This window comes from Trichosporon asahii (genome assembly GCF_000293215.1).
Source record: "Trichosporon asahii var. asahii CBS 2479 unplaced genomic scaffold scaffold00056, whole genome shotgun sequence".
NCBI classification, from domain to species: Eukaryota; Fungi; Basidiomycota; class Tremellomycetes; order Trichosporonales; family Trichosporonaceae; genus Trichosporon; species Trichosporon asahii.
The window spans coordinates 530469-552445 of record NW_014040868.1 but is presented as its reverse complement, the minus strand read 5'-3'; the positions used below and the strand labels follow the sequence as shown (position 1 = coordinate 552445).

General features: G+C 57.0%; 3 protein-coding genes across 3 annotated transcripts; 1 reads left to right on the top strand and 2 right to left on the bottom strand.

Annotated features, from left to right (window-relative positions):
• Positions 1-457: 457 nt before the first annotated feature.
• Positions 458-2180, top strand: A1Q1_03505 (uncharacterized protein; the record flags this gene model as incomplete). Its single annotated transcript, XM_014323303.1, has 3 exons — positions 458-718; positions 767-1123; positions 1170-2180. The coding sequence occupies 3 exons, from the start codon at positions 458-460 to the stop codon at positions 2178-2180; spliced, it is 1629 nt and encodes a 542-aa protein (XP_014178778.1).
• A 5870-nt stretch (positions 2181-8050) lies between these two features.
• Positions 8051-9302, bottom strand: A1Q1_03504 (prephenate dehydrogenase; the record flags this gene model as incomplete). Its single annotated transcript, XM_014323302.1, has 3 exons — positions 8051-8250; positions 8565-8744; positions 8810-9302. 3 exons carry the CDS (start codon positions 9300-9302, stop codon positions 8051-8053), a joined length of 873 nt encoding a protein of 290 aa, XP_014178777.1.
• Positions 9303-11629: 2327 nt separating this feature from the next.
• Positions 11630-17423, bottom strand: A1Q1_03503 (CnHHK2; the record flags this gene model as incomplete). The annotated part of the gene is made up of 3 exons (XM_014323301.1): positions 11630-14283; positions 14331-15613; positions 15664-17423. The coding sequence occupies 3 exons, from the start codon at positions 17421-17423 to the stop codon at positions 11630-11632; spliced, it is 5697 nt and encodes a 1898-aa protein (XP_014178776.1).
• Positions 17424-21977: the final 4554 nt, after the last annotated feature.

The following is a 21977-nucleotide window of genomic DNA, read 5'->3' as shown; positions in this document are numbered from 1 at the left end:
GTCCTCCAACCTTTTCCTTTCTTCGCCATTCCTCTTTCATTCTTCTTCCCAACTTTGATCTCTTTTTTAACGACTCTTGTTCTGTTCTCTCACCCCGTACCGGTTTGAAACCGGCTTTCGCTCAGTTTCGTGTCACCGCGGCTATCATCACCTCGAATCCGCCTGCCACTACCTTTTCACCCCTCACGCCTATCGTCCGGTGACCCATTAACGCCAACAGTCACCCCCCCGAATTGTTTGATCGACTGCCGATTCCGATCCACGATCCGGTTTGATTGAGCGACTCCAATATACATAGCAATCCCTCCGCCCATCTTTCCGTATCACTAGTCTCCTCCAAGTAACTCTAGCAGTTACTAAACTAGTCGATACTGAAGTTCACCCAGCCAGTCCCAAACCCTTTCTTCGCGCTTCTGACTCTTCGAATTAGCCGCCCAACATTACCCGCGTACTCAATATGCCCATGATGGCCGACGACAAGGTGGAGGACATCTCCCCACCTTTCCATGGCTTCATCGCTACCACCTACGATGCGCTTCTCGTCTTTGAGGCCGCTCGCCGTGGTATGATTCCCCGTGTGACCCGTCGCTTGAATGACACGGAGCGCAACATGGTTCAGTCGGGCTCGGTGTTCGTCTACGACGAGCAGGAGAGCGGTATCAAACGCTGGACTGATGGGCACTCCTGGAGTCCGTCGCGTATTTTGGGCAATTTCCTCGTAAGTCCATGAACCACTGCTCCTGCACTAGGCTGACGTGAACCACAGGTCTATCGTGAAACTATCAAGCCTTCAGATGGCAAGGAGGGTGAGGAGACTACTCCCAAACAAGAGTACGGCAGCGGCCGCCCTGACTCCTCTCACGGGCGCCCGACAACGTCGCACTCTTCCCCCGGCACGAACACTTCCCCCACTGATCCGGCTTCGATGGGCAACTACGCCGAGTCCTCACGCATGGCTATGGAGGCCGCAGCGAGGCCGTTGGCTCACGGTCAGATGCGTCCCCGCTCGGCTGCCGAAGCTGGTGGATGTCGCCTAGAGAACGGAGTCATCATCGACCGTCACCTGGAGCGAAAGCTTGTGGGGAGCCTGACCAACTCATACCTCTTTCAACCCGGAGGTCTCGTCAAGAAGGTACGTCTCCAGTGCATGCAGAATGCTGACAATTAAGACCATGACCTTGACCATCAACGGCTTCCACCAACACGTCGTTTCGTACTACACGCTCGAGGACGCAACCGCCGGCCGTCTTCGCCGTCCTTCGACCATCCCGGAGTTCACCGCTCTCGAAATCAGCCCCGAGTACCTCGCTGTCGGCAACTTCCGAACGACCCCGTCCATTGAGATGGGTCATGACGGTATTCCTCGTTACCACGGCGAGCCGGACGACCGCGCTGTGTCTCCTGGACGCGGTGGTCTACCCGGCCCGTACGGTGCAGAGATGTATGGCGACCCTTACGGCCCTTCCGCTGGAGCTGGTTTCGACCCACACCACCAGCCACGCCTCCGCTCTGTGACTGTTCCAAACCTTTCCTCCACTTCTTCCCCGGGCATTCCATCCGGTTACCCCATGCCGCCAGGGTCCGCGGGAGGTTACTACGACCAGAGTGTGCACATGTCTGGCCGTCCTACCTCGGGCCCCATGCGTCCTTCGACTGGTTCAAGACGCTACGATCCCTACGGTGGCATGCGTGGTGGCCATGGTATGTCTGGTGATTCCGGCCACAGCCGACGGCTGTCCCAGCCGCCATCTTCCAGCGATGGCTTCTACCCCCAGGGCGGTGACTACAACTACCAGCCTCCCGCGACCGCCCCGGGTGGTTTCACATACTACTCCTCCACTGCGCCTCCCCAGCAGCCTCCTACGCAGGCGTCCGGTGCCTCTCCGATGGTCTCGCCCCAATATGGAGGATCTGCTCCGGGAAGCTACACCTCCTGGCACGCTCCCCCCGCTCCGCCTGTGCGCCTGATGAGCCGTCCCGACGTTCTCAGTGGTAGCGGCGAGTATCCTACCTCCTCGTCCACTTCGATGGACAGCGGTGGCCCGGGGGCCGGTGTTCCTCCTGAAGGTTGGACTGGCATCCCTGGCAACCAGGCGGGTCAATCTTGGGACAACCACCCTCCCCAGCTCCCTCAACCCTACCCTGTGTCGCAGGATGGGTGGCAAGCTGGTATTGCTTAAAATCGACGTTGAGGAAGACGCGGTTCCCCAACGTCGCAAAACCGACAGACAAGACACGGACTTTACTTTGGTTGCAGTCTCCTCCCTGTACCTTTACCCCCATCGGCAAAAGCAGCCCTACATCAATAAGGCATCCATATAATCCGGACAACAATCGCCTCGACATCCGTGGCACTCAGCATCTAAACATTGACACTGATCCCTCCTCCTCTATATCTTGTCCACCTTATGGTTCATTATCGCCTGAACGCCAGCAAATATAAGCCCTGGCGTATGGACGACATCAAGTTCGCTATATATTTTTCGTTTCGTTTTTTGATCGACATGACGCCCCCACCTGGTCTACCGTCGCCCATTCCCGACACAAGTGACGAGTACGACACATGACCTTCCGATTTCTCGATACACGCATGGGCGGCCGTCCAGCCCGGGTGTTTGCCAGGCTGAAAACCGCTCACCGTCAACTATTTCTTATTCCATTTCGCGACGACCTGGTGTCATTTAACATGCCGTAATTCGCGCTCTCCCTGGGCGTTTGAGCCTGGACTCAACCCCCGAGGATCAAGGGCGTGAGTGCGGACCATCATTTACATAAGTACTATTTTGTCACCTCACATTTCTCGCTGGACTTGCATAACGATATTATCATGAGTGATGAGATTCACGTTTCAATTGTACATGCTCCGTGGTTACTCCCCACTGCCTCTTTTGGCTTTTCACTTGATGGAAGCAACGGACTATCGTTGACGGCACGGAGAGGCAGGCCGCCCGGCAGGCGGGCAGGATGTAGCAGCTCCGGGAGGCGGGTTACGTTTGAGGGTGTTGTGCAGAGGTCGGTTGACCTCGGCCAGGAAGACCTCGAGACGACGCGGGGTCGCGACGCTTCCGTTCGGCCGGTAGGACGACCGGAACTGCGGAGCGAAGGCACACCGCGCCGGCGTGCCGTCGTGCGTGAGCCGCGAAGCGAAGCCACCGGGCGGCTGCGCCGTCACATCGCGTAAGAACTAAGGCAAGCACGCGCCGGACAAGACGGCAGGCCGGCATTCCGAGCATGGGGAAGCAAGGCCGCGAAACATGACTCAGCCACTGTGCATGTAGCATGTGCATGCAACATGAGCGCATCAGGTGGGAAGATGGGGGGGCGGATACGGTCAGGCTCCGCAGGCCCGCTCCGCGCCAGGACCAGGTGAGGAGATGAGGGTACGGATGGCGGCCTCGCGGCTTGCAAGCCTGTGGATCTCGGGGCCCGTGTGCTGCGCAGCGCTCGCCGACTGGCCCATGCCGCCATGCCGGGATCTCAGCAAACCGTCAACAAACAGCAGAGCCCGGCGGCTGCAGCGGCTGGCGGCTGGCGCGAATTGGGGAGCATTTCACCCGAGGCGTAAGATCAGGTTTCATCAGGTTTCACCACATATCGTCAGGTCCGCCAGTCCTCGTCAGGACGAGCTCGAAAGCTACCACATTAATGCCTCATTCGGCAACCTCTATGGCAAATGTATACTCTTGTGCCGAAGCTGATCCAGGTCTGCTGCAGCACCGAGTTCTGCACATCATAGACATCACTAGTACGACTAGCGCCGGGCCACCGCAGGTTCCAGCCTCCTCTCACCCGGATGGGGTGCACTAGCGTCCTTTATGGACAACGCGGTATGACCGTGCGCAGGAAAGCTCTGCAAGCATCTGACATTCGCCCACGCGCTCACTCTTCAGGCGCTAGGAGGATTAGTGTGTTTCTTGGGCAGGCTGGTGGGTTTGCTCCCTGCAATTCAATGGGGGGCCGTGCACATCTCACCCTGAGCGGCAGCGCGGCAACGTTGCCGCTCTGCCGATGTCCTGCATGTCGTGCTGCCGTCTAGCTCGCCGAGACGCCCGTAAACCAGGGCGCTTACGTCCTTGCGGTTGGGGTAAGATCGTCTGATTGAGTTCACTACTGGGCACTGAATGGGAGAACAGAATTGAATTCATTTCCAGGTCGTCTGCACACTTCGTTCATCTCAGCAGCAGCTTTAAAGTTTGCGCCGCTCATGGGCTACCACCGTCCCCAATCTCCGTAGATGCGGTACGGTGCCGGCCGGTGACGAGGTTTGAATGGGCGGCGTTCAGGTTTGAGTGACACCTCCGACTGCCGCCGCCCTGCACGCCGACATGGCGCCCGGTCGGTGTCACCAGTTCTGCGCCTCCCGGACCACGACGCTTCTGTGCATTCCACCTGCTCGAGGCGCTCCTGAGGCGCCGCCCATGCGCCATTTAGCCTTTTCAACCCGTGTAAGCGGTGCAAGCGAGGGAATCACGACGTCGTCTACTTCATGCAAGACAGTGTCAGCAAGCCACTCTATCAACACCGAATCATCCTGAGGGCTGACGAGATCTGGTAGCACATGCAGAGCCGCTCCCGTTTGCCGCAATCGGCGCTCGCATCGTGTCGGCCTGTCTCAGTGGTTTCAGCCTCGAAGAGGCAGCCGTGCCTCACGGGTCCCGCCTGTGAAGCAGGTCCCACAGCCTGACTCCACCGAGAGCTCGGCGAGTTCAGCGGTTTATGGTCTGAGCACTAGAATCTGAATGGGCCAAAAGTCCCTGGCCTCCACTCGATGAGCCGCACTGATAGATCCCAAGGCTCATCCAGACGCCAGCCTAGGCAGAGGCGCAGAGGACCCTTGAGAACTGTAAACCTTATAATATCCAGTCACTCTCGCTCCCTGTGTCACTCGATACTCACCCCTGGTCCAGATCATGCCCTTACGCACAGATGTTCTTGTTTGTTCGTGCTGCAATCGTGCTCACCTGCGTGCGTCTGTTCTTTGTCCGTTGGCCGCATGCAACATCTGTCAAGTCTCTCAGGTCTCACCGACGTACGCCTCCTGTCTTCCTTTCATTGTCATCGTCCCTACGGCTGAAGCAGGCCCCAGGCACACCCTTCGAGCCATCCCTGGTCCTGTGTCGTCCTCGTCAGCCTTGGTCTGAGGAACGATCCTGAAAACCGAGGCCACAAGGTGAGACGAAGACCCTTTTCCTTTTGACAGTTTTAGAGTTTTGCAGACATGAAATTCCCCCAAACAAACGAGAAGTCCGTGCACCACTTACGGCATCTGTCAGGTCCACCCATGACCAGCAAGACATGCTGCACAACTGGACCATCTCCCCTCTGCCCGTTTTCAGCTCTGAAACGACTTGACTCGAGGATGCAAGGTTTGCTGCACGCATTTGAATGCTCAACTTTGTAGACTTGAGACGTGAGACGACGCGGATGTAAACGCATGCAACGATTCCGGGAAAGTTCTGGCTCAAGAGTCGGGGTGTTTAGCCTGATTTCTGATGAACGAACGGTTCACTGAACATACACAGCGCAGTGTGCGCTTCAGCATGAAACTGGACTCAGTGCCCAGCGCAGTTGCGGCTAGTATTTGTGGCACGTTACGCGCACCGTGTGTCACCTTCGAGCCCCGAGCCGAGACTTTCAAGGACGAACTCTTCTTCGACCGCTGCCCGCTACATGTACTGGATCATGAACTCAGGTCGCGCGCGCCCCACAACAACAGAGAATCTGGCTTTATGCCTATATCCATTTGGCCTCACGGGCTGCGCGGGCTCCCCGCATTACCGGCCGTGTGCCGAGCGGATCCGACAGTCTCACACTCTGTGACTGTAGCTAGCGTCATGGAACACGGCTTGCGTCGTTGCCCGCTGTGCATCTCTTTAACCCCTCGACAATGTCGATGAGTGGAACTTTCGAGCAGTTCGGAGCCGGGTTGTCACTGGCGACAACGAAGGTCTGTCACCTGTAGTCACCGGCTGTGACTTTTGTAACCCATCGAGTGAAACTTCTCACAGTCGGCCCGCCCGCGGTGTGATTCTGTTAGTGCCGAGCTGCCATGCACAATCGCAACATGACTTGCAGCGAAACAATCCACCGTGAAACGTTGCGAAACATGGCAACGACTGTCTCTCATTTGCAAGAGGGAGTAGGGCAAAACTGCAGACACGGCGGTGAACAACCGGGCAAGTAACAAGCAACATTCGTCGAGGCGTGTCCACTACTGCAGCAGTCTGAACCCTGCCAACGCCCTTCTGCTATGCTATTCGGTCTGGCCACTCAATAAACCTTGGCGTGCGGTCGTTGCGTACCGCTTTGCCTGCTCACGGTTAGCAGATCTCTACCCCTCCCTCTCCAAGAACCTCTAAATCTCACTCCAAGCCAGTGTCCCCAAGCCTTCGACGCCGGCAGTACTCGGCTCAGCCAATCGCTGCCATAAGCAGGAGCCGGCCCGGCAGCTTTGTCAGCGGCGCAACAGGCGGCGCGGAGGCAGGCGGCGCGAAAGTCCTCGACGAACATAGACGCACGAGTAGGGGGAGTACCCGACTTCTGCAGCCCACCTACGCAGTCCGGGCTCCGGCGATGAGGGTCAAGGATCTGGCGAGCACGGCGAGGGCTGGAGGGGCAGAGGGGCAATGGGAACGCGATGGGGATACGCTTGCACAATAATTTCAGCAGCGTGACAAGGGCAGCGAAGGGCCGCATTCGCAGGGACGGGCGGGCCAGCCCTGGTCTTTCTCACCTCGCATTTTCTTCCGTCCTCCTTCCCCCTTCGCGCATCTTACGCTGATTGCATGCAGAATGTCGCCGACAGTCCAGGTGCAGCCCCTTGGCGATGTGAGGCACAGGACGAAGGAACGTAGGAATGCAGGAGAGGCTCAGCGTAGGTTGAGCGCCAGACACACACAGTCGTACGAAGTGAGAAGGCGTGGTGTTACGTGAGATGGCTCAGCAGCCGACGGATTGACTTCATCGGCCTTGTGGACGTTGACGAGTCTTACTGCGCGCATTCGCGATAAGACATCGGGATGATCTCTCGATACTGTTGCAGAATGCTGGTAAGTGACACGGGCCATGGTGTTCCTCGGTCATGGTCGCATGCAACAGTCTCACCCTCTACTCGAGGGACACTTGGACATTATCAGCCGTGATACATCTGGTGGAATGCGGGGTAATTTACTGGCCATGCGCTTTCTGCGCCTCTTGAATAGCTTTGATCATGCGGCCACCGACCTTGCCTGCCTCCTCGAAGCGGGGTGCGAAGAAATCTGCGTCGTTAGCCCCTGCCTGTCTCTCGGTGACCGGCTCGGTCTGCTAGCTGCCGAAGAGAAGGGTTGCTCATCACTACCGGGTTGAGCTATTCAACGAGCCACCGGGTGTTGCCACATCGAGCGTTGCTGCCACTGACACCCCTCCTGGCGCGGGTGCAACTATCAGAGAAGGACACACAGTGACTACGCCTCGATCCGTGATTGACAGTCCTATCACATCTGATGCCGATCCGCCTGCGCCCCACCGACGGCGAGGAGTTTGGTGAGACAGTGTTCGCACATCATACCACTACCATGCGCCGGGCTGCAGACACGCTAGCGGATAACGTATGCGGGAAGCAGTGGGGCCGAGGCTCACGACAGCTTCGCACGACGCCTGATTTCCTATCGGTGTGGGCGTAGAGGTCGTGAAACGACGTACGACGCCCTCCACAACCGTCTCATTGGGCGGCTAGTGTGTTTTGGGCCAGCGCTGGCAACCCCCATGGCCTGGATAGCCAGGTAACAGTGTACTGGATTGGGCTTAGTCGTTCACGACGGCGCACGCCCGTATCCGCTGTTCGAAGGCAACCCGCCTGTACGCCAGACGACAACCCAGACAAACACCACGTCGAAAAAGAGGACCAAAGTGCCTCAGCCGCAGGAAGAGGAAGTCCTAACACATCCGCAGGGGTTTCACCTCAGCATACAACACCTCTGCTCTCGACTTTTCGTTGCGCGTGGCAGTCCGTCCTGTAGATGCACCGCTCAACTCCCAGGAAAGCCCAATGGAGGCCGAGGCGTCATGTTCAGTTCCTAGCGCGCCTGTCGAGGCGGTCATAAGTTGCCGCCCCCGCGCGATGAGCACCGCGTGTGGCACCTCCTTCCGCGCGATCTCTGGTCCGCACGATGTCCTCGAGTGGGTTCTGTGGATAACCGTCGCGGGAGATGCCCTTTAGCCGGTAGGTATGGCAGGAAGAGAGGTCACGCATAGCTGGTGGAGGTGTCGCTGCAAGCTCCCAACACGGATCACGCGCGACACAACAGGCGGGCATACTGCGCGAGACCGCTCTCGAGTGGCACACGGTGGCGGTGGTCACGACCGCGCGCCGACGATGCCCACGGCCCACACACGTGCTACGCCGTTGTCGCGCAGCACGCGGGGACCGAGTGGCAAAACCATTGGAGAGCACGGATAAGCTCGAAGAAATTTGCCGCACGCCGAACAGCGAGTCAAGTGGCACTGACGAGGCAAGCAACGGGTCGCTTCGGGGAACAGTTGTAACGCAGACAACGAACTGGCAGAAGCGAAGTTGTACTCACTGGCTGTGTCCATAAATCGACGCTCGTAGAGGTCAAAGTTGCCGAAGGAAACACACTCGCCCCATTGGCGGGCCGCGACGGTGAACTCCAGGTCATCCGCACGGAAGACCTTGTCATTCAATCCAGCATTGATCGCCTTCTCGATGCGGTCTCGAGAGCGGAACAGGTACTCAGCGACACCTGAAGTCAATATCACGTGCCATGGAAAACAGAGCTGCACCAGTCATCCTCTGCTGATCACTTACCGATCCAGAGCATGAAAACGGGCGTACCGGCAACCTCGAGATGCTCGAGCGGGTTGATGTCGAGCTTCGCCCAGCAGTCCACCATGGCGAGCAGACTGAGATGAGAGTTAGGCTCCTCAGGAGCATTGGGGTCCTTTGTTCCGAGACTGAACTGGTTAAGAATCTCGTCTGAAAGCAAAATTGGTCGGCGCTCTTCATCGTGCCCGTCCTCATCCCGCTTCCAGCCGAAGACCTTTTCGCGGGCGGCCCACACACGCTCGCTGAGCTCTTTCTGATGACCGCCCGTCATGAGCTTGAACAGCTCCGTGCACGAACGAGCGAACTGCTGGATTTGGCGCTGAGCAGCCGGGTTGAGAAGCGCAAGACCGGCATAGACGTGCCACTTGGCGGAGTAGATTCGCAACGCAATGTTGACCTTCACAACCTCGATACCGGACACCCAGCGCGCCCGCTCCCACGGGTACTGGCCCTCGCAATGCCAAGCTTCTCCCATACTGATGTCAGCTAAGATTCGCAAGATTCTGTGGTATCGATTTGCAGGCTCGGAGGTTCGTGGCTATGGAGGCAAGTTGCCACCCCGGAAGGGTGTGGGGCTCCCCTGCGATAGTACTGGGACGTAACAGGGAGCAGGGAGCAACAGTGGACCATGAGCATTGGCGCCCTGGTAGTTGATTCAGTAACGTTCCCGCTCCAGACTGTAAGGCCTGGCTTGCCGCGGCGTTCGTGTCTTCTGTGTCGCGACGAGTTCAGAATGGAAGGGAGATAATCGGATCGTCATGCAATGGTTGGGTCGCCCGTTGATAGTTTCGCCGGCCCTCTCCGCTGTCCTCAAAGCCTCTTATCGTGCTGATCACGCACGAGTTGGCTATGTGGGTTTTGTCATGTCATGGGTCATCCAGGTGCCGATGTGATACGAATCAGGTCGGGCGGGAGTTGTAAAGCCAACCAGTGTATGGTGCTGGTCGTGGTGTAGACGACCGTCCTTCTGTGACGATGACAAAGAGAGACGATGCACGAACTCCTACGCAGTCTCCTTTAAGTAAGGTCATGCCTTGACATCATTCCGGTGATGACGTCCAGCCTCAATCCTTTGGATTCACACCCCGTGGGTGCACCGTTCCGTTATATCTCCGAGACCTGCACTGAGACTAAGTGTAGCTCGCGCGTAACGTGTGAATGTCGAGGCATATCGGTCATGTGCGAGCAGCCTCGACGTGACGGTCCGTCCATCGTTTAAGGTGGTCTAAACCTTATTGTTTCCGCCGTTGTCCGTTGTCAGAAGTCCTGATGGTCTATCCTGTCATGAAGCCACCTCTAAGCATGTCGAAACTTCCAACCTCCAAGCCTGCATAAAGAGAGAAGTACTCACCTCAGGAAAGCGGCATGCGTGCACGCCTGTGTGTTGGCGGTGACCTCGTCGTGCTCCTCGTAGCTCATGTAGACGTATCTGGACTTGAAGCTCTTGAACACATCCTCGATCATGCGAACCTTCTCCTCGGGACCGCGGTGGTGAATGATCACGAATGGCTGGCCCTCAGTCGTGACACCAGGTCCATGGAGCGAGTGCACGCTGACGATGTCGGCGTCCTCCGGTAGGTAACGCTCGAATGCGGCCTTCTCGGGAGCCTTGACACTGGTCTGGCCAGCGACAGTCGCACCGACTTTTGTGCTTGGGCCGTATTCCCGCACGACGGCGCCGATAGCCGCAGCTTCAACACTGTAAATAATCAAGTCGGAGACACGCGACACCGCATGCCCGTCCCGGAGGACCTTGATCGGGGAGTCGGCGTACTCGGCCGACAGCGACTCGAACGACTCTGGCTTGTCGCACACGACGACGTTGTGACCTGCTTCAGAGAGGCGTCGAGCATACATACGGCCCATCTGCGGATGTCAGTAACCATCAGACGAGTCGCAACTCACGTCGCCCATTCCGATGATACCGATCATGGGCGACTCGACAACGGTCGAGGAAGACATGGTAGAAAAAGGGTAGGGACGGATTCGGGACACACGCGTTAGAGGCGACAGAGAGGGGACGGTTCTAGTCGCAGGAAGAAAGGTGGAGCGTGATGTTGGCAGGGCCTTCGAGACGTGCAGAAGAGCAAGGCGGAGTGCCATGTACACTGGTGTTGTCAACAGAAGTCCGGACCATGGCTTCTCCGAACTTCACATCGGACTCGAAGTGGAAGACCCTCCACATTCCCACGGTCGCCGGTGGTGGATCAGGTGAGCAAGAGGTGAATGTGGTTCTTGCTTGATTGTGCGACCCAAACCCGTACGAACTGCATGGCCCACTACAGAAGGATGAAACAATGTGATTCAGATTGTTTTGACGTGATCACGACCACGAATGCACTTCTTCACTCATGCTTATTGTACATCGACGCCGCCGGTCCTGATTCTTCGTTACTTGGTGACTAACTCGAGAGCCGCCCACTGCTCGAGCGTGTCTTTTGGCGTCTAATGATACACGTTGAGATTATCCTTTCCCCTTCCTACTACACCTCTTAACCCTACATTGTCGTTCATTGATTAGAAAATTTAACGAACTTTCGCGGAGACTTGAGCGCGGACAAAATTCTGAGACAAGACTGCGTCGCTCACGCTACAGTAGCAGCAAGTTGAGCCGGTCGCACCGGCACAGGAGCGATCATGGGATCGCGGAACTTCTCTTCGGCAACTGATGTTAGAAATGAACACATGGAATACGAACCCAAAGAGTCACAGCAGATGCGGTTGCGGTATGGCGAATCGGCAAAGGGCCCGACAGGATTGTAACACGACCAGGAGATAATGAGGAAATATGATTGAAACAGATTATAGCTGCGTCGAAGAGGTACCCGACGCAGCTGGAGGATTCGCACCATTGAAATAGCCACCGGCTTCCCAGTGGCCAGCCTTGTACACCTCAGCATCGCGCTTGGTGTCGTCTTCCAGTCCGGATAGGATCGAGCGGACGCGAGCGAAGTCGAGAGGCTTCAGGATCCAACCGTCGAAGTTCTTCGACAGGCTACCGCGGTCGTGTTCGTAAAGCGAAGCAGACACAGCGAAGATGGGGATACGTCCGTCTACTCGAACGGGGTCGATACCCTCCAGCGTGTTGATGCGCGACTCAAGCCTGCGAATCTCATCGGCAGCCTGGAAACCATCCATGATCGGCATTTGGATGTCCATGAGCACAACGTCGATGTCCCAATCCCTCGAAAGGGCATCAACAGCCTCCTGGCCGTTGGTGACAGCGATGACATTGTGGTGCTCCATGCGCAAGCGCTTTTGGAGGATCTGACTGTTGACAATGTCGTCCTCGACAACAAGCACTCTCAGGATAGGCAGACCCTTCGGGCTCTTGCGCTGTCGCAGAATCGGACGTTCCGTGATTGTCGAGGGCGCTATGCTGGCGGCCTTCTCGGATGTGGGCGCTGCGACCTCTTTGACCTCTCCTTCTTTCAATGACCCCCTCTCCTGGAGATCACTATCCGGAGAAGCAGCTGAGGAAATGCCCGTCTTCGACTTCGTCTTGCTGGTCGTCGTCGGGTTTGGGCTCGCGGACGGCGTAATGCCTCGGCGCTTCAACAGGTCGGCCGTTGGGAAGGACGCAGAGGCGACTCCAGATGAATCTTGAGACACCGTAGACTTGGAGCGTTCACCAGAGTCCAAAGTCGACACCTTAGAGGCGGAGTCACCGGACTTGCTACCTGACGTGCTTGAGCCAGACTTGCTCGAGCTCGACTTGCCAGACTTGCTCGACTTGCCGGATTTGGAGGAACGCTTAGACTTTGAAGACGACTTGCTGTGGCGGCTGGAGGCCAATGACGACCCAATACTTGGTGTTCCGCCGATCAGACGCTTGGACGAGCCCGGAATGTAGTTGTGGTCACCAAGCGCCGTAGGTCGGACGACTTGGCCGTCTTCCAAGATGCCCATGTTACAAGTGAAGTAGAACTTGGTGCCCTTGTTGACTTCGGACTCTGCGCGAAGCTGACCAGCAAGCTGCTCAACAATGCGAGCAACAACGGCGAGACCCAGTCCGACACCGCCCTCCTTGCGGTCCTCAGCACCTTCCATCGTGATGAACATCGACTCCAGCTTGCCCGGAGGAATGCCGCATCCGGTGTCGCTGATGATGATCTCCACAGAGACTACACCAGGCTCACCAGGGGCATGCGAAGGCATAGGCTCCGTGCCAGGCTCGATACGACAGCTGATGTCGATGTAGCCGTCCTTCGTGTACTTGACGGCATTGGCCGCCAAGTTGGAGATAAGCGTCCGGATCTTGCGCGAGTCTCCGATGACCATTCGCGGCAAGGCGTCGTCGACGTTGACGGTAAAGTCGATACCACGACGCTTTGACTCGGTCTCGTAGAGACGCACGGTGTCGGTGATAGTCTGCTTCAAGTCGAAGGGGTCACTGAATGCTGTCTCGTTTCCAGTTTCGATACGGGTGAGGTCGAGCAAATCGTGGACGTGGAAGAGCAAGGCACGAGAGGCCTGGTGACTGTTCTCCAACATGCGGCGGGTGTCGGAATCGATGTTGCCCGCCATGGCGAGCTCCAGCGTGTTGATAATTTGACTCAGAGGCGTTCTCACTGCGTGACTAGTGTTGGACAGCAGAATAGCTGTAAGCTGGTTGGACACCATGGTATTCTGACGCTCGCGCCACACTTGGATGAACTTTCCGTAGACAATGGAAAGTACTCCAGCGGCATCCAGTTGATCGTCCGTCCAAACTCGAGAGCGACCAGTGACGTTCTCCGTCCAGAGCTTGAAGCTCGCGCGAGGTTCCAGGACGGCGGCCGTCACCTGCGACGGGTCACGGTAGGGCTTACCAGCCCACTTGATGGTGTACACTTCACCTTTGCGGAAGAATACGATGAAGTCCTGGCCGGCCTCCGTTGTTAACGGAATGTACAGCATGCCCGCGATAGTGTCCGTGCCTCGAGGCAGAACCAAGTCAGGGAAGTCCTTCTGAATATTGAACGACGACTTGATCTCCGTGAACTTGGCTATGCGAAGATACTCGGCAATGGCCAGCATGGCGTGACCCTGCTCACTCTGGCCTAGAAGTTTACAACCATCGTTGATGACCAGAAGACCAGCATCGGCATCGAAAACCGTCAGGAGTGCGTCGGCGTTCGATACCAAGTATGAACCGCTCGAAGAACTAGCGGATGACTCTGGGCCATCTGAACTCTGGTTGCCGCGGCGCTTACTCTTCTTCGACTTCGCACCAGCAGGGCCGGGGGCGTTGGCCGCCCCGTGGATCATGGAACGCATGTTGAGTCGATGCGCGTACGTGAGACGTTCGATGTTGCGCGAGATCTGGTCAGACATGAGGCTGAAAATCTGTCGCAAAGGGAACGAAACGCGGCTGCCATGGTGGCCATATGAGTGGCAAGCAATGAGACCCCAAAGCTTTCCGAAGGCCATGATGGAGATGGACATCGAAGATCGCACTTCCATGTTGGCGAGGTCTGAAGTCAGCAGGCAGGAACACGATGTCCTCGTTGCGCGAACGTACATTTCAGATGGATGGGAGACATGGCGCGCAGGTAGCAGAAAGTCATGTCGAGGGGATACTCGAGGTCCGACTTGTCTTTCAGAACGAGGCGGGACGTCTTTTGAGTGCGATCGTAGAGGAATCGGACCTTGTTGATCTTGTAAAGCTCGCGAGCCTGGGGAGGAATGTCACTGGCGGGGAATCGGAGACCCTTCCAAAGATCGGTCGTCCTTCCCCAATCGACGAGCTCGCTCACGACCTCTCCATTGTAGTCCTCGTCAAACTTGTAGAAGAGAACTCGGTGGAAGCGACAGAGATCTTTCACGACTCCAACAACGATATTCAGGAAGTGTTCCAAATCTTGAGCACTTCCAAGCTGGTCGTTGACTTGGTTGAGAACGGAGAACACATCGAGGGCGTCCGTGACGCTGCTAGCGCCAGTGCGCCGACGGGTGCGGCGTCCGCCACGTCCCCGTCTGGTACCTCTCGCTGCACTTTGGACAGACGAGCCACTCTCGCTGTTAGTATGCCAGAGGTCGCGGAGCTGGCGTTGTACACCGATACAGCGCAAAGGCTTCGCGTGGTTCGTTGTCGACGCTAAAATACGCTCCAGAGGGACGTCTTCGTCTTTGCCGTCGATTCCCATAGGAACGTCCTGGCAATCATCATCCATGGGAGAGAAGATGCTAGAGACGCTGTCGGATTGCACAGTAGTTGGTACGGTGCTTTCAGTTTCGATACCAGAGCTTCCTCTGCGTACGCGGCCGAAATGCTCGTCACTGCTGGGCGAGGTAGTTGGGGCCGTCGTGGGTCGGATGCTGCTGGAAGAGTTGGTGGAAGAAAGCTGGGCCAGCCGCGAATTGGGTGTGGGGAAGTCGGAAGTCATTCCTTCACCCTTTGCGGGTCTGGTCAGAGGGTTGAAGACGTCGGTTTCCAGTTCAAACTCCAGAATGATGAGGTCAGGGGGCGGTACGGGGTTTCCGTTCTCATCACGGCGGTTCCACTGGGGCTGCCTGGGTCGGTGTGCAGCAACCCAACAAGTCCACTCTGTGCGCCAAGTAGAGCTCTGGGTGCTTCGAGAACCAGTAGCACTAGCACTGTCACCCAGAACGGTCGGATCGTCCGGAGCATCAGTCTCGGAATATCCCGACAAGCGGAAGATCTGCGGACCCTCGTTGGCATGCTTCGCCTCACTGTCCGATTCGATGGCTTCCCCGAGGCCTTCGATAGTATCCTGAAGAATATCGGCCTGGCGGGGCGGTAAGGCCTCTGTGAAGCAATCAAGACTGAAGAGATACTTCGGGCTGAGACCCAGGATTTCGGTTGAGTTCTTACGTCAGCCACGCAAACTCACACTTGTAAACTTACCTCCGAGACCTGTCGAACCATGAGATTTCCAGACTCGTAGTCCCACTCTAGCACCATAAGCACTCCAAAGCTCTGGATGGCACCGGGTGTAGTAATTGGCTCGTCTTCGCAGCGGACGATAGCACCCTCACGTCCCGTAATGACATGATGGCCGTCGTCACGCTGCACGTGCTGGAAGCGGAAGGTGACAACGGGCTCCGGCGAATCAAGGTCTGAGCTGGTAGCCAGAGCGCTGTCGAGCCTAGAGCCACTTCCAGTTCCCGTCCCGGTGCCAGTGCCGGTGGTACCCGTGTTGGTACCGGTGTTGGTGCGAGAGCCCACGGTTGTCGAGTTGTCAGACCTGCGCTGATCGCTGCTCGGGGAGGTGTTGATGGATTCCGCCTTCCCCTGGCCCTCGTTCCAGCGTTCAGCCTTGGGTGCATAAATGTGGAAATCCTCCTGAGAAGACGAGCATGTTTCCGACTGAGGCATCTCACTGTCGGATACTGGCGAGGTGGAAGGTGACGCCTCGTTGGGATCGGAGATCTGGACCGTACGGGCTTGCTCATTGATGAAGTCGAGCACGGAATGTTCCTTCTGTTCCCTCATCGCTTGCGCCTGAGCTGCCCTATTGCGGGTACTCCTCGATGGCGTGGAACCGGACACCGACTGGTCGTGGCGAATGATACTAGGGCCCAGGTTTGTCGAATTGGGGATCATGGTACTGGCTATCCGAGAGACAGCGGAAGGCGGTACATTTGGCTGATGCAATGTGCTGCGACCCGATCTCCCAGAGTTGTCGTTACTACTGGGGCTGGGTACTTGCACTGCACCGTCAAGTCGAATGATGTCCATGAAGTCGTTGACAAGGGAAGGAAGACCTTCCTCGTTCGGCTCAAGACGTGTGACGGGTGACTTTGAGCCGTCTGTGTCTGCCGCTTCCAAAATTCCTGAACCAGGCTCGTCGTTGGTTTGTGGCTGAGGTGGCGGCTCAGCAGGGTTTCCTATGCTACCCGTTGCAGGAGTCACAGGAAGATCGGAGGACGACATGGTAGTGGCCGAAGCTTTGCGGGGTGGTGAGACAGAGGGCATGGAGAGCGGATCCTGGGACACCGACGTGATAGGCGAAATTGGCACACCGAGTTCGTTTGAATCCTTCGAACCCTGTTCACCAGAAGACAATGCTTGTGCGCCACTGGTGCCACCACTGCTGGACGAAGTTACCGTAGGCACTCGGACGGCTGTAGGCCGGGCGGAGAAAGAAGGACGATTGAACTCCGGGAAGGCTGGTGGCGATTCCGCTGAAACGTTCGGGAGACTCGAAGAGCCGCTGAAAGTAGGGGAGGGAAGTGAACCACGACTGGAACTCGACTTGGGGATGAATGACATGCTTGTCATAGTTCTGTTGGAAGCCAGATCACCGCGATGCTCAAGCATTTCGTGAATCGTGTCGTGGATATTGTCGGAGGACGCACGTTGCAATCCGGATGGGCGAGGCGAGGGAGGAGCATGGAAAATGGCGTCGCTGAGGCCAAGGGCGAGAGAGGGGCTCCCGGGACTTGTCCTCAGGTGTTTAGCATCCTCTCGCGCCTGGAGCGCTTGCTCCCGCTGGTAGACGGAGCGGATGGGGAACACATACGTGTTGGCACCTGGCGGCGAACGCCCAGCTCCAGAAGAGGTCGACCTGGCCGACACCTCACGGAGTCTTTCGCGCGATCCCTCGGCTTCGACGTCGGGCGGATCGATGTCACCAGACGGCCGAGACATAGTGATCCTGACCGGAGCGTGTCTCAAATGCACAACCACCGGCTACGCTACTCAACAATGCAAAGGATGGCTGGACCAGGTGGACTTTGATCTTCACTGCACTCGGGCTAGGATCAATCGGGTCGGAGTCTTGATTGTGGCTGGAGTTCGTTATATTAGAGGCGTGAACGAGACGCGCAATTGCCACTTGAAAGAACCGTTGCTATAGTCGAACAGCCGAGGGTAGCGGAGAACAGAGATAGGGGAGAGGGGGGCGATGGAGGGTTCGCTGTGGATGTGGTCGGATGGTAGAAGGGGTTGGCGAACAAAAGAGACGATAGGCAGGGATGGAGATGGTGGGAGGAGCAATGCGAAACTCGGAGAGTCGATACGATCGAATGTCGGTGCTATGAACGAGTCGAAAGGTGGCCAGACGCAGAACTGCAACAGACCGGCGGGCGATGGACTCTGTCGGAAGTCGACTGTCTAGTGCGAACAAAGTTCTTTATTTCGTCGCCACTGAACTGGAACTAGTGCCAGAGTACGAAGGTCGGTTGAGAGGAGAGGGCAGGCAAAGTGGGTAAGTCTGTTGGCCTGAGTAGGAGCAAGATGAGCAGTGCATGCATGAAGTGGAGGAGCTAGGGGCTAAGAAGGGAAGGAGGGCTGGTGGCGAAAGTGGATGGGAGGGGCCAGGCGCGGCGGGATTGCACCAGGCGATTCTGCCTCAATTGGAGCTGCTGAGGGGAAGACCTAGGAGTAGGTCGCAGGCACACATCCTGTGATCCTTTGGAAATCTGGTGATAATTACCAGCTCGCCGGTAGGTACGCAGCACGCAGCAGCACAACGGCACGGCACGAGTCTGCTTGGGTGCATGGGTAGACTGCTCGGCCAACCAGGCTCACGGTTCTGGCCCAGGCTTACCAGGCGCGCCAACCTGTCCGCACCGGGTTGGCCGCCGACTATCATACTACAGTTCCCGCATAGTCTGAGGAAGGCTTGAGGACCAAGGCCATCCACTTAGGACTTCGGCCAAGGGTTTCCCTACAGTGACCTGTGTCAGGCTGACTTCCAGAGCATTTGTAAAATAGAGCCAAACCTGCTCGTCCTGAAGACCCGATGACCTTGTTAGACCCTCCGCCTCTGCATAGAGACACCAGCTCCCAATACGATTCGAAGGCCTACATTCGCTGCGACATCCTCACGGGTTTCACAAACCTTGTAGGACAATAAGTGTTAAAGACGGCATGCAGACGCTCATATAGTGCTCTGGCAGCACGAAGTAGGGCGAGAGTAGCGACATAGGTTTAGCAAGAGCTCTGAACTTGCACCGCAGGGCTATGAAGCTTTTTCCCGCGGCTGACAGACATGCATGCTGCTACTATGGTTTGAGTGGGGGAAGGACGTATAAGTTCGAACGGCATGTGATTTTGGGTCTCCATGGAATACGAACGAGCCATGAGCTCCAAAAAATGGCGATTTCCGGGTTCAATCCTGCCTAGGCATACAGCACATACGGCGGCGGCCGTGGGGTTGGTTATTCTGCGATTTGACCAGCAAATGGCTGCTTACTTCCACAGGGGTTGTCAACGTCAGCCTCGGCGGTGTACCACGTTCAGGTAAGCCAAACGCCCAGGGATTCTGAACCGCTCCCTGTTGCATGTCCTCGGGCCTGCTACCTAAAGTGCCTGGAGCAGCCCGTGTCGACGAACCCTGTCAACTTTTCCGCGGTATGTGGCGACTTGAGCTCCTCCGGACCTTCCCTAAGCCCTATCTTACTCTTCTCAGACATTCCTCCTGCACCGACACTGTGGATATACTCCATCACCCGTGGGCCCAACACGCGCGCGCGCGTGCACCCAAATAGAGTCAATCTAAATGCCACCTCGGCGTTCGCTATGGCTCTGACATGCTGACATGTGTTTCTAACCTACGAGATAATGGATTACATTTGTCATGACCCTCCGAGAACAGCTGCCGGGCTTCTGTGATCGGATTTCGCTTGCCCGAGGGTACACGCGTACGCGCACGCGACAGGGAGGAAGTAATAAGCCTGTTCCTCAGGGGTAAGTTGGGATGATGCCGAACTTTGGCTCTTGTCGCTCGTCGCAGCCGGTCTGCTCCATAACGAGGCCCGTTTCCGACAGCTGTGACTGCATTAAGACGCATAAAGGGCAGAAGCAAGGCCATAGGGTACGCTGACGATGTGGTTCATCCCTGGCTTCCCACCACATGCCTGCGCATGCGGATGTGCACATGTTGAGCAATGATCATTGGCCCCCATCTCCGGGATTTCTGCTATGCCTTGAAATCTATGGCAGGGCGGTAGATCAATTACTACAGTGCGAGATCCGTTCCTTCTGTCTTTCTCTTCCTGAGTTACCTCTCCATTCAAGTCGGACTTTCAATGAGCCATTCGGAGTCTACCGTTGGTTTGGACACCTCTGTACAATCATTGACAGGCGGCCCGTGAAGGATGTGTTTAAAAGCCTAGAAAAGGAACGACGGGGCGCTCATCGGATACCACGTTGATCAGAGGCGGGTGGAATGGATCAGCGCTGTCTGTGTACGGGGTTCATGCGGCGCGCCACCCTGCCGTCTTCGTCTCTTGTCAGCCTCAGTGCGAGACATTCAGTGATCGCGCCACACTCTCCGGTGGCTGATGCATAACGGCTCGCGGCGTCGACCCGAAACTTCTGCGGTGGGCAAGGGCTCCTCCATGCCGAACCCTTGCCGACATTTGAACATATGCATCGCAGCCTCAACGAGTACAGAGCCGCATGCACGGCCCTGCCGCGGCTCGCGCCGAGGACCGCCGCACAGGCTCTCGTCGACTGTCCGCACCGGCCATCTCTTCTGCCATCTGAGTGAGCTTGGTGAGAGCTGATTAAGGCACCATTTAGCTCCTCGACCCACTACTGGCGGGCACTTCAGTTGTGTAAGCCGGCGCCTCGTCTGCGAATCAGATGCTCAAGCACTGCCTGTGCCTTGAAGGTCACAGTTGCCTTCTCCTGCGGGCAGTCACTCTTTAGCTGAGAGGGGAGCCGGCGAATGGCTATGCATGTCAGCCAGCTCCCAGCCGGTCCAAGATGGGTCGAGCATAACGCGCACTGTAAAGCCATTGTAGGCGGGAGTCGTTGCAGCGCGGCAAGCTTCGAAGCGACATGGCTTCTGGACCCGGACCGGGCCGCGACCCGGACCAGAACGCGTCGAATGTCACCAAGCTCGGTGTTGGAGGCATCCATACCCCGTTCCGCCTCACCTTCGGTAAGGCGCTCAACGACATTGCCATGCTCACCGGGTGCTATTCGGCTCCGCTGGTGGGATCGTCGCTTATCACTCCGCTGATGTATCATGCTCACTCCGGACGGTACTCGGCTCATTTCCACCGCCGCGGTCGGTCTGTTATCTAAAGCGAAAAACAGGAGGCCAAGGTGCGCCTTATGGGTTGACACCTCGCTTACCAAGGGACTAATGGTAGTCACCGCCAAGACCGACCTTTGCGGACCGCTGCCCGCTATCTTCGAGACTGACAGCCTGCCAGCACGCCTGCGGCATCTATGCCAGTGAGATCTCTGGTGGGCAAGCGAGCTTAAGCGCAGGGCCGCTAAACCATGTCAAAGAACGTCATGCTCAGCGGCATAGCGTGACCTATCACAATACCAACACATGGCAGCCACTCCGACGCCGGAAGGATGTGTGGTCGTGGTTGTCCTCACTCCATAGTGCATCGCGATTGTCAGGCCCAAGTATCGACGATCCCTTCAGGTCCGCACCAAACGTCGATCGTCGCAGAGCGAAGGCAACAGTTGCAGCATTGACATTTTCGACTGGGTGTGCGATGGCTACCCCTCCATGGCGCCGTTCACCCGCAAGCGCCGAGGCTGTCGGCTCCATGTATGATAGATGCGGGCCGATGCAGACCACTTAGCTAATACTTCCCTGGTCTTCGCCGGAGACTGGCTTAAATTACTCATGCTGTTGGTGGCCGTCTGATACCACTGGTGATAGAAGAGTCTTGGCCGCTGTGTCGCCTCATGGGAGTGGCACGGGCTGAAGGCGACAACACACACTAATCGAAACACGACTGATAGCTTGACCACACAAGCGCTGCCCATGAGCGCGCGTTCCAATTTTCCAAGACTTCTGCTACGTCAAAGGGGAAGGGAACCGAACAATACGGGAGGGGTTTCCTGCTTGTCTCAATCCAATCACGACTTCCGCACGATGAAACGTTCTCGCTCTCGATGGTCAGGCTGCTCGGCAAACTAGTACAGAAGGTCCAGCTGACGCCGTATCGAGTGCCCATGGGGAGCGTGAGGAAGTGGCAGGAAACGAAGACTGCGAGGGGATTTAGGGGTTATAGAATTGCTCGAGACGATGGACCGAGAAAGCAGGCCGCGTGCGCCACTGACGAAAATATCATGCTAGAGAGGGATGCTTGTGGGCTTCGTCGCAGAACATAACATGCTGGGTACGAACCACTTCCGCTGGTCTTGCCCGACCGGCGGCTCGGTGCTCTGCTTCGGCATGTCATGCTCACGGTCGACTGCGCCGGGCAAGGTAAACTGCTCCAT